Genomic DNA, 14,756 nt, shown 5'->3' with positions numbered 1-14,756 from the left:
AGGGGGCAACGCCCCCGGCGGGGTCTTGGGGCAGCGCCCCGGGTGCTCGCAGTACAGGGCAGGGTCGAGGGGCAGCGCCCCTCGCCGCCAAGACCAAATTAGCACTTCGCAACCCACACAGGAATGCACAGATCACACCATTTCTGTCATTATCTGTCGATTCTGCACTCTTTCTGGCAACCACGAATGCGTCTCCTTCCCTTTGGCATCATCTGTCACCCATTCTGAACAACTTGATTCTGTCGACGTTTTTTTTTTTTTATTTTAAAAAGAATACATTACTCAACAACAATACCTCTGAGTGACGTCATCGCCAGGGAATGCTGTACTGACGACACGGAAGGATTCACCGCCGGGGAGTACTTCCTTACACGATATGGTTTCAACTTAGATCCGTTAACTGGCTGAGTTATCTTTTGTCCGTCCAAGGTTGCTAATTTCATTGTCCCCGTGTCGCCAATTTCTCGGATTTGATATGGTCCAATCCATCGCACTTTGAATTTGCCCGGCTTCATTTCGTTACGGCCATCATACTTCAGTACTAATTGTCCTGTCTGGAATCTGTTATGTCTCAGATGCTTGTCATGCCAGAGTTTGCGTCTATTCTGTGCTACTTCTGTTGCCCACTGTGCCTGCGGTCGTCGCACAACTGGATTATTTCCTTGCTGTCGGTGCCCTTCCACTAATTTTATGCTGCAGTGTGACCTTTTCTTTCCGCGCGGTCTATTCACCATGTACCGGACAGTGGAATCTTTCGTTTTTTTGTGTTGAGACTGTATGTTCTTCCCCTCAACTTCAACCATGGCAACTTTTCCTTCTTCCACTTCCCTGCATTCCTCCGGACATTCATTTTCCTCCTTTTTCTCATCTTCGTCGACCCTTAGCATATTGCAACTCGGAAAGAGTTCGTAGTCTTCTATTTGCCAGTGGTAAAGGCCATTAACCGAGTCCAGGTCGTCGTCATTCGATCCTCCGTCAAGTCTCAATACTCCTCCTTCATCCGGTTCCATTCTCCTCTGTCCTTCGTCATCACTTTCGCCTTCACTGTCAGAATCTGACAATGCTGCCTCCTCACCGACCATTTGCGTATGCAGGTCAATTATGAATCTTTTGCCTCCGCGCTCCATTGATAGGGTATTGCGTTTCCAATCATGTTTTACTTTTGCTTGCACCAACCAATCCCGTCCCAGAATAGCATCATAGCCTTTCCTTTTTAATGGAATGACTACAAAATCCAATAAAAATGGTTGCGTACCAATTGTTACCGGTTGCGCTTTCAGAATTCCCAACGGTTTGATTCCATGTTGGTCTGCCGTGAGCAACTGAAATGCAGGTGGCCACAACGTCAGTTTTCCCAACTTCTTCCAAGTATCCTCCAGTAAGACATTCACGCCGGACCCTCCGTCACAGCACAGTGAATGATTGACATAGAAATCTCCAAACAACATAACAACCCAATTCATAACATACAAATCGGTCTACGTTCTAATACAGATGATTGTTTTAGTTTTTGTTTTTATACCGGACAATTTGGATCCTGAACAAATCCATTGCTAGTTTTCGGTGGCGAAATCAGTTCCACACTAACCTTTTCCTGTGTTTGGTATGTGTTTCTATGACAAGTTCACTCGTTATTTAATCCGTCATCTATTGATTAGAATGATTTGAGTTTCTAATACAGATGATTGTTTTAGTTTTTGTTTTTATACCGGACAATTTGGATCTTGAACAAATCCATTGCTAGTTTTTGGTGGCGAAATCAGTTCCACACTAACCTTTTCCTGTGTTTGGGATGTGTTTCTATGACAAGTTCACTTGTTATTTAATCCGTCATCTATTGATTAGAATGATTAGAGTCCACTATAAAACCATCAGTAAGACTTGTGTTTTTAAATAAAAATTAAAAATATAATTTGCCAAAAAATTGTTGATCTTTTCTACTACTCTGGATATGTGCACCCATTTCAACAATTTATAGACACCTTTATGATTCTTCCTTAGCCTAATATTGTTAGATTCTTCCTTAGCCTATTATTGTAAGGAGCAGTCAATTACATAAGGACTATCCTATAAGGGCCACAATACTGCTGAAGTAAAATCATATCACAAACCAATCCGATATGGTTAATTTTTTTCAACAAATTTCTATGTGAATTTCATATGTTGTATCCCTGTTCTTTTTGGAAGAAATTTCGTAAGCTTCTAAGATGGTCCATAAAATTTCAAAATCTATTTAAATCTATGCATGCTTGTCTTTTTCATGTCATTCATAAGCAATTAGCTTTACAATTGTTCAAAGTAGTATCCAAATGGGAAGACTCCAAATATTTCTCATCACTGCTTATTTCCCAAATCAGGAGCTTTTCATCAAACAATTTAAATGGAACACTGCCCCTGGAGCTTGGCAACCTGACTCAGCTGGAACAACTGTAAGTTTTATGCACTGTGCCTTGAAACTGCTAATTTTGAAATATAACAATGAACAAACATAGGCTTCAAAAATTTGTGCATATAGGATCATTCTTATATAGATATATTTCTCTCTTTATTTCTCTTCTTGGCTTCATTTACAAATTTTAAAATCATTTTCTATTAAATTAGAATGCAAAAATTTGTTTGAATAGCATCAAATTGTAACTTTCATTTGGCAAAGAATTCTATCACCTAATTTAGTTGTGTTTTAGAGATTTGAACTTTTCTATAGTATATGATATCACAATAGATTTTCCTTTCCACAAATGTTAAATTTCACAATATGGTTTTGAAAATAAACATCAATATTAACATTCTTTTGAACATGAATGTTTGAGAAAACAACATGAGAAGAACACAATTCATAAATCATTGTTCATGTGATTCAGAAAAAAAGAAGCAAGCCACTAAAAACAAATTAAAACACAATAATTTTTAGAAATGTCTGCATTAGTTGCTTGTTTTCATAATTTTACAATATCCAATGCCATTGTTCACCAAAGTGAGAAAATTATTAGAAGTAACCAAATAGCTGATAATTTCACTTGGTTTTTTGACTTTCTATGTTTGGTTCATATACAGAGATGGCTCATTTTTCCCATCGAGAAAGACCTCTTTTTTATTTCAGTCATAATTGTTCCATCAATTTGATCAAAAGTATTTTAACATTTCATTGTACTTTAAAGTGATTTATGAATTAAAGCCAAGCCAATAGAAAAGTGTACAAGGAGGTGACTATTACATCTTTTTCTCTCCATCAATTTGATCAAAAGTATTTTAACATTTCATTGTACTCTAAAGTGATTTATGAATTAAAGCCAAGCCAATAGAAAAATGTACAAGGAGGTGACTATTACATCTTTTTCTCTAAATTTTGGCTATTTCCAGTATTAAAGAGAATCAATGGCAATGACATAGATTTAGAGAGATTAGAGAAATAATGGACATCCTTATATTATGGAACTTTGTAATTGTGAATTACATTCAAGTCAAGTTCAACTCTTGCATGCAAAAAAAAATTTCAAAGAAACTTTCATTTTATCATTAATTACTACTACATTTTTTATATCATACTCTAGCACGAATTTCTTGATCAAATGGCAGATATTGCTCAATTACAAGAGTAATCACTATTATTCTTGTTGACTGGACAGGTATATTGATAGTTCTGGAGTAAGTGGAGAGATTCCAAGCACTTTCGGAAATCTACAGAAGTTGAAGAAAGTGTGAGTTTCTGCTACATTTACAGCCTGTGTTCTTTATGTTAGATTTACAGACTTCATTACACATTCCACCCGCCATTGGGAGGATCAAAATTCTTATTGTTGTTTTGGCTTGCAGATGGGCATCTGATAATCTATTCACAGGTGCAATACCTGATTTCATTGGAAACTGGGTTGATCTAATTGAATTGTAAGATGCTTTTTCTACATAATTTAGGATTTAAGTTGATCTGAAGTTTGGTGTACAGTTATTGGTAGATATGCGTGCATGCGTGTGTGCGCTTACTGTACTTTGGTTTTTAATTATAATATCATATTCAATTGACATTGACCTCTATTGAAACAAGACACAAGTAAAATCTGGAATCTTGCAAGAGAAAATTGATATTGTATGTTACATGAGAAATGTGTAAACATACACACACACACACACACACAAATTCTTTGATGTGACAATGTCATCTCATTTGTTCAGAGATAGTAGAGTTTTTCTTGGCTCGTTTTTTCTGTAGTAACTATGAACTTGTTTGTTCTCTGGTGCACACTCTAGTTAAGCAGTTTCTATAATATAAAACTGGCCGAGGATGCCAAAAGCTTTAAAATTCCAATTTTTTTTATATACCTGTGCATATGCCACAACCTGAAGCCCTATTATTCTTAGTATAACTTATCCTTGTGCAAGCGTACCCTATGACTGCTTGAAGAAAAGGTTTCTTGATGGTGATCATTGAATTTAGCTCAATGAGCTTTAAAGTTATCTACTTCTTGCATTGTTTAGAAACAAAATGGTTACAGAAGTATTTGCAATTCAAAATGGCGATTTGTTAGTACACCTAACATTATGTCTGTATCTCGTGACAACCTAACTAAAATTTGAATTGCACATTTAATATAGAAACTTCAGTTTATGGAAGAACTAGATTGTAGATTGATTTCCCGTCTCTGAGGTAGTAATATAACTGAATGAAAAAATTGCATTCTTACACAACATTGACAACTGTATTTTGAAATGAAGGTTTCATACAAGAGGTCACAAAAGAAATTATTTTCATCTTCATTTGTTGATTTTGACCATGGTATATTATTGGGCTTGAAAAATCCTCTCTTTGTGCATTCTATTCAATGCCTAATATTTTTCCATTCTACAAATGTGGGTATATATGTTGATCAATTAATTATGCAGGAGACTTCAGGGAACTGCTCTCAAGGGTCCAATTCCTTCAAGCTTCTCCAACTTAACCTCTTTGACGACACTGTATGTATTGATTTGTGTAATTTTTGGTGTTCGTGATTATTTTATCTTTCTTACTTGCTATTCAAATGCAAATAAGTGAATTTGGAGTCAAACCTCCATTTTTTGAGCCATTTTGTGTATTTTTGTTCTAGCAGAAGAATAAGTGACTTAACTTCAGGTGTCACATCATTGACATTCTTACAAGGCTTGAAGAAATTAACTCAATTGTAAGTAGAGTAACTTGCACCTAAATGGAAAGTTTGTTTTGTTATTTGCTTATTATAAAGAATATTCTAATATGTTATTTGTTGTGCAGAGTTCTAAGAAACAACGAGATTTCTGGTGAAATCCCTTCATATGTTACAGAACTGAGTGAATTGCAGTACTTGTAAGCTAAAGTTGCATTACGCCAATTATTCATGTTTTCTTCTGTTTTATCCATTATTTATGATGACTGTTTTTGTTTACTGAAAAATGAGCTAGTGCAGACACAACAACTGTACATTCATTACATTTAGAAGAACAATCAGGCTGATTTCTTAAAGAAAATCTAATGTAGTGAGAAAAATGTTACATGTGATCAGCTAGCCACATAAGTAAATCGCTGAGACAAACTTTATTATGTTATAACAACACAAAATCTTTCAATGTTTCTACCCACAGGGTTAAGATAGTAAAATAACTATATTTTTACGGTTTACAAAGAAACCTATGATTACAATAACAACATAGAAAACAATATTGCAGAAATGGAAGGACATAGATAGTTCATTGCAGGTTCATGTTGGTAGCTGGAAAAGGAGAAAAGGAGTCACTTTTTGAAAGCCTAATTTGACCAACGTGCAATAGAATAACAAGGCAAAGAAAGAAAGGGTCATATGACAAAATGTCAAAAAATGTTTGTTTCCAATACCAGGATATGGACAAGACACACACATGCCTTACCTGTGGCAATAAAAGTATTACAGTTTCGATAAAGCCTTCACTTTGCTGTGACTTCTATGTCATCACTAAATACATCTGTTTGAAAGGAAAAAATATAAATAACTAAAAGGCTAAAATATTTGATATTTAACATAGTTATTTTTTTGCTTGTCGAATGATTCTTTTTCCTTTTGTATTTTTGTAGCCATTTTCACTGACAGGGTTGACACAGTACTAATTTTCTTTCTTGAATAATTAATGCTTCAGATAAGTCCATCCAAGTTAGCATCAATTAAGTACTGTAAAACGTATGAATACATTCATCAAATCTTGTTAGAAATATAAATACATTTTGTTGGGTCCTGAAATTGCCGCTCACACTTCTATAGGAATTTATCCAGATCAAGCAGAGATTCTGTTCACGATGGAAGAAAAATGTGCTTATCAACAAGGAGTGAGGAATAACTGTTATCTCCCAAATCTGCACCCTGAAAAATTGCCTTAAGTCCTAAAACTTGCAGCGATTTTGAAGAAACATGGGATCAGCCAAAAGTTGTGGGTAACTTGTAACTTGACCGAACCTCCGGATTCTAGGCCGGTTCCTATATGATGTATCTGATACCTTACTTGCTTTAATGGAAAAAATAAACTTTCAGAGGAAAAGGGGAGAAAAATAGCCTAAACACGGAAAACTTAAAGAACTAAGGTGATACACCAAGATGATGACACAAATCACTGCTATACCTGAGACACAATGAAAGCTTTGATAAGACAATCACAAGAAACCCTTTTTTGAAGATCTGCTAATTCATATCAATAATTTAAGAGAAGGTTTATAACTTGAAAATATACGAAAGGAAAATTGATTCACAATCGAATATATCAATAACGAAAACACAACTCAAAACCTATGAACAGCTATTTCGAATAAAGAAGATACAAGATAAGACATCATTCAAACAGGTCTATTATGAAAAACACAATTTGAATAATATCAATCACCTCCACGCATACAACTTAATCTGTTAACTCCAAATTTGGTCCCAAGGAAAACTTTTATTTCGATCAAAGGCCTCAAAAACAGTACATCTGCATATGGATCAGAAAAACCCCGACAAAAAATGCTAAGGATGGGAATCACATAAGCACTTCTTCCCCCCATCTGAACCTCCCCCTCCAAAATAAGAGGAGTATAAATCATGAATACACTGTCTCCAAACAGGAAAAGCTCCCTCGAAATAATGAGTTAACTCATTATTAAAAACCACTAAAACTCCAAAAAAAAATGCTCAAAATACCCCAAACTGAGGTTCCACCATACATGCATGAGAAAAACTAGAAAAGCTCCCCAAACTGCCAAAAATCACTCCATAATGCACTCTGAAGTCTTCAGTCTGAACTGGGCGTCTAAAAATATCAACTGCAGCTGCCCCCTTTTAGCTTGCCTTGACTCTAGACTTTATTATTTTTAATTGCATGAATGTTTATTATTTTTAATAATTGATTTATAAGACTATCAATTATAAAAATAATAATTACAATCCCTTTTGTATGTTTATGCAATTAAAAATAATAATATAAGTCAAGAATAAATCTAAAATATCACAATACAAAGTGCCTTTCCTTATACACTTTTAATTCATCATTTATTATTTTAATCACATGAGTTTTATTATTAAATAATTGAATTGCATAAAATCAATTATAAAATAATAATTCCACTTGAAGCATGCGCAATTAAAATAATAAACTAAGAATTACAAAGGTTGAGTAAGATAAATAAAACAATGTTTTAAACAAAACATCTTCACCGCTTAACCTTCGGACCCGAAATGCTTATCAAATACGATTATGGATTTGATAAAAAGGAACAAGGTCTTCATTTTTGTTATTTCGAATGCAAGAGCTTGTGATAGGAAGCAAAACCCGCAGCTGGGTTAAAAATGAAACCCTAGCCGCCATGGAGTTCATTTCCTATGCTTTTCTCTGTTGCTCAGACGCCATTTTGGTGCATTACGTTGCTGTATTCGGCCTTTACTGGTGAATGTGCTTCTTTGGCTTCTATTCTGGCGTATCTGTGACTTTCCAGCATGAAAGTGTATGGTTTTAAAGAAAGCCGACTGGTATTTTGAGCATGTTTTTTTTTTTAGCTGAACCCGTATTTCTTCTTAATTTGTCTCTCCTTTAGCTGAGTCTTTAAAGTTCCTTTACTTCCTTTGCTGTCAGCATGGCTGAAGATACACATTTGGTATGAAAAATAAAGGGGCTTTGCTGTAGCCATGGTTTTATTTGGCACTTAAAAGCTGAAAGTAAGTTTCTCTTCTCTTTTTGTTCTTAGCTCGTTTCATGGATAAGCATAAATATAAAAATGAACTACAACTGTCTTAAAATCCTTCTTGTTGCTGTATATAAAAATATTTGCAAAACCTGTAGCTGGGTTTTATCCTTTTCCTCCTCATCTCCTTGTAGAAATTTCCTTGCTTCATGGGTATCTAAGAAAAATGATTCCAACTGTTCATCTTTTCTTTCTTTTGCTGTATCTAGGCACCATTTACTAAGTTTTGAAAAGGATTTATCAAGCTAAAAGATACAATACCTATACATCATTTTACCAAGTCGGGCTGTAGCTATACCTTCTCCATCTGGGTTCTAAAACTTACAAAAATATTCAAACCTACCTCAGATCTGTGGTTTATAATGAGTTTCCTGCTTGTTTTGTCGTTTTAAGCATTTTCCCACCTTCTGTTTCTGCTGTAGGCTATCAAGTATATAGATGCTATACCTCTCTCAGACCTGTGTTATATTTTGAAAAGATTTTCTACTGTGATTGAAATATCCATGAATTCCCCCTTTTTTTTCCTCAGCTTCATATGACATTTCATTAAGCCATTTGCAAGAAACCTGTATGTGACTGTGATACTCCATTTGCTTTAACTCTGTATTGGTGCTTGAACAAAATTAATGAGAGTTAGACCTGTCTAAATGATGTCTTATCTTGTATCTTCTTTATTCGAAATAGCTGTTCATAGGTTTTGAGTTGTGTTTTCGTTATTGATATATTCGATTGTGAATCAATTTTCCTTTCATATATTTTCAAGTTATAAACCTTCTCTTAAATTATTGATATGAATCAGCAGATCTTCAAAAAAGGGTTTCTTGTGATTGTCTTATCAAAGCTTTCATTGTGTCTCAGGTATAGCAGTGATTTGTGTCATCATCTTGGTGTATCACCTTAGTTCTTTAAGTTTTCCGTGTTTAGGCTATTTTTCTCCCCTTTTCCTCTGAAGGTTTATTTTTTCCATTAAAGCAAGTAAGGTATCAGATACATCATATAGGAACCGGCCTAGAATCCGGAGGTTCAGTCAAGTTACAAGTTACCCACAACTTTTGGCTGATCCCATGTTTCTTCAAAATCGCTGCAAGTTTTAGGACTTAAGGCAATTTTTCAGGGTGCAGATTTGGGAAACCTTCTCTTAAATTATTGATATGAATCAGCAGATCTTCAAAAAAGGGTTTCTTGTGATTGTCTTATCAAAGCTTTCATTGTGTCTCAAGTATAGCAGTGATTTGTGTCATCATCTTGGTGTATCACCTTAGTTCTTTAAGTTTTCCGTGTTTAGGCTATTTTTCTCCCCTTTTCCTCTGAAGGTTTATTTTTTCCATTAAAGCAAGTAAGGTATCAGATACATCATATAGGAACCGGCCTAGAATCCGGAGGTTCAGTCAAGTTACAAGTTACCCACAACTTTTGGCTGATCCCATGTTTCTTCAAAATCGCTGCAAGTTTTAGGACTTAAGGCAATTTTTCAGGGTGCAGATTTGGGAAACCTTCTATTAAATTATTGATATGAATCAACAGATCTTCAAAAAAGGGTTTCTTGTGATTGTCTTATCAAAGCTTTCATTGTGTCTTAGGTATAGCAGTGATTTGTGTCATCATCTTGGTGTATCACCTTAGTTCTTTAAGTTTTCCGTGTTTAGGCTATTTTTCTCCCCTTTTCCTCTGAAGGTTTATTTTTTCCATTAAAGCAAGTAAGGTATCAGATACATCATATAGGAACCGGCCTAGAATCCGGAGGTTCAATCAAGTTACAAGTTACCCACAACTTTTGGTTGATCCCATGTTTCTTCAAAATTGCTGCAAGTTTTAGGACTTAAGGCAATTTTTCAGGGTGCAGATTTGGGAAACCTTCTCTTAAATTATTGATATGAATCAGCAGATCTTCAAAAAAGGGTTTCTTGTGATTGTCTTATCAAAGCTTTCATTGTGTCTCAGGTATAGCAGTGATTTGTGTCATCATCTTGGTGTATCACCTTAGTTCTTTAAGTTTTCCGTGTTTAGGCTATTTTTCTCCCCTTTTCCTCTGAAAGTTTATTTTTTCCATTAAAGCAAGTAAGGTATCAGATACATCATATAGGAACCGGCCTAGAATCCGGAGGTTTAGTCAAGTTACAAGTTACCCACAACTTTTGGCTGATCCCATGTTTCTTCAAAATCGCTGCAAGTTTTAGGACTTAAGGCAATTTTTCAGGGTGCAGATTTGGGAGATAACAATTTTTGGCACGCCCGGTGGGACCCTTGCCTTATTTTTTAAGGAAGTTGCTGCTATTTTTGATGTGCAAACAGCAGAGTTATAATTTTTTCTTCATATCTGGCGACTCTGTGGGGAAGAAAGGTACAGATTAGTGCCGTTAATGAGAAAGGTACAAACCAGAAGTTCGAATACATTTGACTATTTACAGCTTGAAACACCCAAAAGGCGTGGCAGAACCCTTGCTAGGACAAAGCCAGCAAAGAGACATCAAAAATCAGCACAAGATACTCGAGTTTATCAAAGAAAAACTCGTAGCACGTTTTCAGTAAGTCTCGATTGGAGAACCGAGCCTTTGGAATCAAAATTTTCTACATTTTTTGCAGATACAACAACAAGATCAAGTTCGGCTGCAAATTTATTTTCTGGACCAACTGTATCATTAATACCTCAACAGCAGATAAGTTATCAGCTACCAGTAATGGCTCAGCCAAGAAATTTTGCTTTTGTTCCCTTTGATCAAGGAAGTCCTCTGAATCTCCAGCAGCATAATGACATCCATTTGGCAGCTTTGAAAGGAGTGCCATATTTCACCGGAGAAAGCCAAACTACAGCTTTCGAGCATGTCAGAGACGTAGCAACTTTATGCAACGTTCATCATGTGACACAAGAAAACGTAGCAATCAGATTATTGGCGGCCTCATTCAAGGGTAAAGCGCTGGAGTGGTTCAGAAGTTTACCAGTAGCATCAATAAGCACATGGGATGAACTAGGCGATGCATTCACCAAATTCTTTGAAGACAAATCTGATCATTTGTCACTGGTAGAGCAGCTAACAACCATAAAAAGGGCCCCACAAGAGCAGATAACTGATTTCAATACACGTTTTCAAAGGACGTGGGATAGGATACCTGTTGCTGTTAGACCAAGTGCAGATCATGCATTTTTATACTATCTTAGGAGTTTGAACAGCGACATTGCTGTCGTGATTCAGTCTATGGCTGGAAATATGCTGCCACAAGCATTTGCTATATCAGTAAGGGCAGAGAATAGCCTCATACAGGCAGGTAAAATCGCTCCTAGACCTCCTTTGCCTATCTTTCCGAATATACAGTCAAATATGTCTTTGCAGATACCATCTTTTAGCCCATTATCAGCTGTTTCCAGCCAAGAGATAGCTGTTACAGCACCTTCTCAGGAGCTGCAAGAGATTAAGCAAGGTCAGCAAAAAATTGAAAAGTTAATGCAAACCTTTGGGAATGAATTGGTTAATCTCAAGAAGCAGCAGTTCCAGCCAAAGCAACCTTTTCAGTCTCAAAATTTTGCTGGAAATCAAGGTTTTCAGCAGCAAAATCAAGGTTACCAGCAGCAGAATAATCAGGGATATCAGCAACAAAATCAAGGATAGCCCCAAAATCGGCCAAATTTTCAAGGGTACAATGCTGGAAATAAACAGAGCATAAATCAAAGGCCTTATAATCCAGCTCCCTTAAATGCTTCAAATCCGGTAAGAGATATGGTACCCGTACCTATGCAAAATAATATGGTTGTTGAATATGAGTGGTGTTTTCCATGTAATTAACCTCATAATCAATCCACCTGTTCAAATGGTGTTATTCATCAAGCTTTGATGGTGCAAAATGCTACGTGTATGCAACATGCACCTGAAGCTGAAATAGAACAACAGCAAGATGTACCCCCTGCAGATGCTTCATTCCTAAATTGGCAGGTAGATGAATTTTGTGGTATAAATAACGCTGATCCTAATATTGCTGTCTATTCCAGGAATAAAAAAAGGGCTTTAGAGGACCAGAAAGATAGTAATAACAACAATATTAGTAATACAGCCAATGAAGGATCAGATAAGCCGACTAATCCACATGCCAACATAGAACAGCAAGCACAACCTGCTGTTACAAAATCGCAGCCTAAGGTACATGCAGCAATCCCTTTTAATGTTGTTGAAAATATGAAGAAAATGAATGTATCTATCAGTATGTGGGATTCTTTGGCAATACCCGGTCAAGTTGATATGTTGCAATCTGAATTATTAAAAAGAGGTAATACTGGTGAAAATATGCCAAGTGCTGTATTTGCGAATAATGAAGAAGGTAACAACAGAACAGCAGTTCCAGCTGCCAAACCTCCCCCTTTTTATGTGTCTTTGATCATAGGCAATAATCTGGTTCATAATTGCATGATTGATAGTGGAGCCACAAGTTCAGTTATGCCCAAAAAGGTAGCAGATCAGCTAGGACTGAAATATCAACCTCTCAAGAAAGGCGTGGTGCAATTAGATGGGTTAGCTGTTAACACAATAGGTGTTATTAAGGATGCTAGTCTTACCTTGCATGCTTGTCCAAATTTTTCAATACCTCAAGATGTTTATGTCATAGATCTTCCACCATTTTTTGCATTATGCTTATCTAGAGATTTCACTGCAAAGATTGGTGGCTATTTTTCATCAGATTGGTCTCATATGCTCTTTAGGTCAAGATATGGTACAAAGATCACTATTAAATCCGAAAATTTAGCAAAAGACCATATAGAGCCTTACGTCCCTGCTGCTATAAATGCAAATCTGATGTCAATTGATACTGATGAACCGGAGGTGGTAGATTCTAAAACACCCCTTACTGGTATCCCGAATATTTTGCTTGATGAATGGGCTGCTGAAAATGTTTCTAATAGTCAAAACAATGTTGTTCAGGATGCTGGTTTTGGAAATTATATGATTTTAGATCAAGGTTCAGAAATTCCAAATCTGATCAAAGATACAAATTAGATCAACGAACAAGAAAATTAGGTATGGAAGATGTATTTTGATGGCTCACGAAGCAAGAATGGTGCTGGAGGGGGGGTAATGCTGGTATCACCCCAAGAAGATAAGTATTTTGCTGCTTTTCGTTTTTCATTTGCATGTTCTAACAATGTGGCTGAATATGAAGGATTGGTACAAGGTTTGGAATGGGCTAGGAAGAGAAAAATAACCTGCTTGCAAGTTTTTGGGGACAGCGAACTCGTTGTAAACCAGGTTAGAGGTTTGATTTCTGTCAAGAATGATACTTTAAAGCTGTACAAGAACAGGGTATGGGATATTATAGAAGAATTTGAAGCTTTTAATATAATATGCATACCGAGAGCAAAGAATCAGTTTGTTGATAGGCTGGCAGCAGTAGGCGCACAGTTTGATATTGTCGAAAATGTCTCAAAAAAGAGCAAACAACATCATGTTAAGGTGGTGGTTAGACCTTCAATACCAGATAACAACATAAATTGGCAGGTTTTTGATTCAGATGAACAGATTATAAGTTTCTTGTTGCAAGAAGATGTGTTTTCAGTTGCTAATCAGGATAGATTCAGTCAGCAATATAGTGATCAGATTATTCAGCTGAAAACAAACAAGTTGCCTAAAGGTTTGGTCACTTTAGAAACTATCTTTGATCCAGATGGTCAGGTAAAAAAAGATAAAACTAGTTTGCTGGTAAAAGAAGAGCATTACAAAATGCTGGAAATTTCTGAAGCTAAAAGGCTGAAAGTTGGTAAGATAAATTCACCGCAAGAAAAACAGTTGTTTATTGAATTATTTCAAGAGTTTAATGATGTTTTTGCGTGGGATTATTCCGATTTAAAAGGCTTTGACCCTAAATTAACCCAGCATACTATTGAGCTTGAACCTAACACCAAACCTATAAGGCAAAAACAGAGACCTGTCAATCCTAAGCTAGAACCTCTAATGCTGAAAGAATTAAACAAACTTTTAGAAGGGGGGATTGTTTTTCCTATAAAACATACTTCTTGGGTCTCTAACTTAGTACCTGTAAGAAAGAAAAATGGAGAAATACGCTTGTGCATAGATTTTAGAGACTTAAATAGGGCTTCATTAAAAGGCAGGCATCCCTTACCATCTATGGAACAGATTTTACAATATGTTTCAGGTTCTGAAAGGTTTTCTTTGTTAGATGGTTATTCTGGTTATAATCAAGTGCTGGTAAAAGATGAAGATCAGTTTAAAACAGCATTTACCACAAAATGGGGAACCATGGCTTACAGAAGTATGCCTTTTGGATTAGCAAATGCTGGAGCTACGTTCCAAAAGGCTATGGACATGGCTTTTCGAAATTTAATGTACAAAATAGTGCTGGTATATCTAGATGACATTACTGTTTTCAGCAAGGAGGCTAAGGATCACATTTTTCATCTTAGACAGGTGTTAGAAAGATGCAGGGAGTTCGGTATTTCTCTTAATCCAAAGAAATCTGTATTTGCTGTTCATGAAGGTAAACTTCTCGGTTATATTGTTTCAAAGCATGGTACTACTATAGACCCCGAGAGAGTTCAAGCGATTTTAGAATTACCACTACCTAGCCA

General features: G+C 36.0%; 1 protein-coding gene across 1 annotated transcript in view; it reads left to right on the top strand.

Annotated features, from left to right (window-relative positions):
- The window catches only part of LOC149529184 (uncharacterized), a 184,279-nt gene that overhangs the window by 23,626 nt on the left and 145,897 nt on the right, over positions 1-14,756 (top strand). The window contains exons 6-11 of the mRNA XM_089809814.1: positions 2,358-2,429; positions 3,627-3,698; positions 3,814-3,885; positions 4,879-4,950; positions 5,085-5,156; positions 5,246-5,317. Of these exons, the coding sequence (XP_089665940.1) occupies positions 2,358-2,429; positions 3,627-3,698; positions 3,814-3,885; positions 4,879-4,950; positions 5,085-5,156; positions 5,246-5,317 (432 nt within the window). The remainder of the gene's footprint in view (positions 1-2,357; positions 2,430-3,626; positions 3,699-3,813; positions 3,886-4,878; positions 4,951-5,084; positions 5,157-5,245; positions 5,318-14,756) is intronic.

This window comes from Cupressus sempervirens, chromosome 11 (assembly GCF_028749045.1).
Source record: "Cupressus sempervirens isolate cs-2001-9-10 chromosome 11, ASM2874904v1, whole genome shotgun sequence".
Classification (NCBI taxonomy): Eukaryota; Viridiplantae; Streptophyta; class Pinopsida; order Cupressales; family Cupressaceae; genus Cupressus; species Cupressus sempervirens.
The sequence above is the reverse complement of the archived record's forward strand: the minus strand, read 5'-3'. Positions and strand labels throughout refer to the sequence as shown.